General features: G+C 57.0%; 1 protein-coding gene across 1 annotated transcript in view; it reads left to right on the top strand.

The window, feature by feature from the left end:
• Ppp1r14a (protein phosphatase 1 regulatory inhibitor subunit 14A) overlaps positions 1 to 2,515 on the top strand; it is a gene marked incomplete at its 5' end in the record, with an annotated part of 5,848 nt that extends 3,333 nt beyond the window's left edge. Inside the window, one exon of the mRNA XM_010632866.1 lies at positions 820 to 2,515. Within this exon, the coding sequence (XP_010631168.1) occupies positions 820 to 921 (102 nt within the window). The remainder of the gene's footprint in view (positions 1 to 819) is intronic.
• Between the last annotated feature and the right edge of the window lie 1,086 nt (positions 2,516 to 3,601).

The raw sequence follows: 3,601 nt of genomic DNA, 5'->3' as shown, positions 1-3,601 counted from the left end.
TCCCCATCTGCTGCAGGGGCTCCATGATGAGCTCCCTCCGAGCCCTTCCATCTGTTCCTGCGTCTGCCTCTCCTGCGCTGTCCTTCGGCTGCCCCTTTCTGTCCCTCTCCCCTCCTATCGCTGCCTCCACTGCTGGGCTCCATGCCCCACCTCTTGGGGGCCCCATCCTCCAGCTCTGAAGCTGGGCCACCCAACCCCTCCCACTTCCTTCCCTGCTTTAAAAGGGAAAAATATTCATGTTTCTCTGAGAGCTGTGGGCTGCCTGAGGGACAGACGTCACTGTGTCAGTTTGCCCTGGAGAGGTCTCAGGGCCTCTGTCTCGGGAGACCCTCCTGGCCCTCTCGGCTTGAGAAGCATCTTCTGTGCTCTGTGTCTCCCTGTGTCTCTCTGTGTGTCTCCGTTTGGCTCTCTCTCTCTCTCTTTTTTTTTTAGGTTTTTTGAGACAAGGTCTCCCTATGTAGTTCAGGCTGGTCTTTTTTTTTTTTGGTACTGGGGATTGAATTCAGGACCTTGCTCTTGCAAAGCAGGCGCAGCACCACCGAGCTAAATCCCCGGCCCAAGGTCTTGAACTCACTATGTAGCCCCGGCTGGCCTCAAAGTCTAGACAGTCTTCCTGCTTCCGCCTCTCTGAGCACTGGGGACACCAGCATGTGTCCCCACACCCAGTCACCATCTCTCTCCCTTTTTCCACTTTGCTCTCTTGTTCTCCCCCAATCCTTCCCTAACCCCACTTTGCTCCGTGATCCCTAGGCAGCAGTAAGGGGGCCAGAGGGACTTGGGGGACCCCTTCCCTGTCCTCAGCACCCACCCTGTCTTCAGGACTTCGTCCAGGAGCTGCTGGCCAAACTTCGGGGCCTCCACAAGCAGCCAGGCCTCCACCAGCCCAGCCCCTCCGACGACGACAGCCTGAGCCCCCGATAGGACCGGGTGGGATGGCGCCTCTGACCGCTGTGACCCTTGGCTCTCCCCAGCCCTGGCCTGTGTATGTGTTGTATTTAATGATCTGTAACAGTGACCTGCGTGCCTAGTTTTCCTGTCCACGGTCACCTGGGCCCTCAGCCCCCAGCCTCCCTCTCCTCCTGCATTTCCAGCAGATGGAGAACCCCTCCTCCTCCTCCTGCACTTCTGCCAGCAGGAGCGTGAGAACTGCCCTGCTGACCCCGAGGCGGCCACCTCGGGTGGGACTCACATCCTGTCCCCCTCCCCCGGCTGGGTCCAGCTGCCGCCAGCAGGACCTTGTAGGCAGCAGCCTCCTTGGGCTGGACGCAGTGCAGTGCACGCCATCCCGTGTGGCCCAGGCCTCCACAACACTGCAGACATGAAGTGATCAGGCTGCCATCGTGTCCTTGGCGTGGCTGTTGGAATTGAGGCCACGAACGGGAGCAGAAAGGAGCACTTTAGAGCCGGCACTCTGGCGGAGAAGGGGTCACCGGAGGACTTGGCCAGGTGTGCTGACGGCACAAGGGACCTGGGAGGTGCCAGGAGCCCTTCCCTCTGGGGTGGTGAACAATGTGGGAGGCCTCCTTCAGGAAGCCGTGAGGTGTGGCTCTGGAGGATGCTTTGGCATTTGGGTCCGGTTCCCCCATTAGGATGGACGTGGACAGCACCCCCGAGCTGGGTTAGGAGGTCTGGAGTGCCAAGAGTTGAATAATGTGTCCGTGCTGGGCGACCTTGAGGAGAGCTGGGCTCAGCTCAGCAGGATAGTGGCTGCTTAACACTTTCTAACAGCAGGCCGGTGGTGCCCAGACCCCAGCGTGCCGTCGGGAGAAAGGGGCTGTCTGTCTGTCTACTCAAGTGCCCAGGCGCCCGAGCTGGGCAGGAAAGGAGAGTGAGGGGCGGCCTGCAGAGCCGGCCGGCATCCCTGTGCAGAGCGAGTCCACTTGTTGCCTCCCATCACAGGGGCCGCGTCCTAAACCCCGGCGTGGGCCAGGAAACACTACTTCCCCGTCCCAGAACCTGGTTTTGGTTCCTCCTTGCTTGGAAGGTTGAGCCCAGTCCTGAAGCGCGGTGCACTGGGCTTCCGGAAAATGGAACTTCACAGATGAGGAAACGGAGGTCCAGTTCGGTGATGTGCCTGCCTGAAGTCACACAGCTGGGAAAGGGCGGTGCTGGGCTTCAGTCCCGGATGTCATGACTACAGAGCCCAACTATTTAACTCCCACAAGATGGGCGCACCAAAGCAGGGCTTATTTTTAGTGGTGTGAGCAGATTGGCTAACTCGTACTGAGGTGTTAGTGACTGCTCACAGCCCTCAAAGGCAGCCTGTCCAAAAAGGAATAAAAGTGACTGAGAACAAGGCTACAGCAAAGGGACGGGGAGGGCCGGGGATTTAGCTCAGAGGTTCCACCACCTGCCTCGCAAGCATAAGGACCCGAGTTCAATCCCCAGTACCAAAAAAAAAAACGGGGGGTGGGAAACAGCATACCATAAGGGTTAAGAGGATAGCTGGCCAGCCCTCAGGAGGCTGAGGCAGGGAGATTGCCATGAGTTTGAGGCCAGCCTGGACTACATAGGGAGACCCTGTCTAAAAAAAAAAAAAAAACAAAGGGCCAGGGATTTAGCTCAGTGGTGCCACCACCTGCCTTGCAAGTGCAAGGCCTAGAGTTAGATCCCCAGTACTAAAAACACAACACAGCGGCTGTCCTTTCTGTCTAGGTTCAGATGATTACTTCCTAGCTGTATGTTCTTGATGGAGACACTTGGCTCTGTCTGTCAGTGCAGACATTTGAAACATGAAGACTGGAATTGTCCCTGCCTCCTGGATGGCTGAGGTTCAAAGTCACATGGTGCAGATCAGGGGCAGGCAGGTACCAAAGCACCAAGCGTTACCGATCATACCTTTTACCCTCCCTGGCTGGCAAGGGGTCCCTTTGCAGGCCCTGACAGGGAAAAGGCCCCAGAGGATGCGTGAACCCACACTGAGGCCTCAAACTCCCGCCCTGCCTCCTCCCATGGCCTGTGGTCTGTGACCCACACGGCAGCCAGCGACGGTTATCACACTGCCCTCCCACCGTCTCCATCCATGTCCTTCCCTGTTCCTCTTCCCTCCAGAGGTCACGGTTGTTATGCATTTCTTGGCATGGTTCCAGTATCTGCAAACCCCAGGAAGCTAGCAAGAATCTATGTCCTATTCCGCCTTCTGGTGCCACGTGGCAGATTTTACATCCCACCCCACCCCTGGGTTCTGAACCCAGGGACTCACATGATCTTTATCTCCAGCCCTTTGAACATTTTTAAAAAATCTTAAGATAGGGTCTCACTAAGAGACTAAATTGTCCAGTCTGGACTAAAACTTTTGGGGTCCTCCTGCCTCAGCCTCCCAGAGCACATCTTGTCTCTTTCATTTCACAACCCACCTTGGAAGTGCGGGTTAGGGTTAGCAATGCTCTGCCCTGGTCCCTTGTCTCCCTCCTTTCCTCTCCTCACAGCCCCAGGGTTCCCTTGCAGGTCCCGAGCTTTCCCTGCCGGGAGCGCACAAATTCCCTCATCCTCGCGGTCACTGAGATGTCAGTCTCCGGAGATGCTTTGAGCGCCTTATCCTTAATTCTTGTGTTCTCGCCTGTAGAGCAGCACCTGGCCCACAGTAGGTACGTGGGTAGTG

The sequence above is a fragment of the Fukomys damarensis genome, unplaced genomic scaffold (genome assembly GCF_012274545.1).
Source record: "Fukomys damarensis isolate Sample0158 unplaced genomic scaffold, DMR_v1.0_HiC HiC_scaffold_19, whole genome shotgun sequence".
NCBI lineage: Eukaryota > Metazoa > Chordata > Mammalia > Rodentia > Bathyergidae > Fukomys > Fukomys damarensis.
Note: the sequence above shows the minus strand (reverse complement) of the source record. Positions and strands in the feature narration are given on the sequence as shown.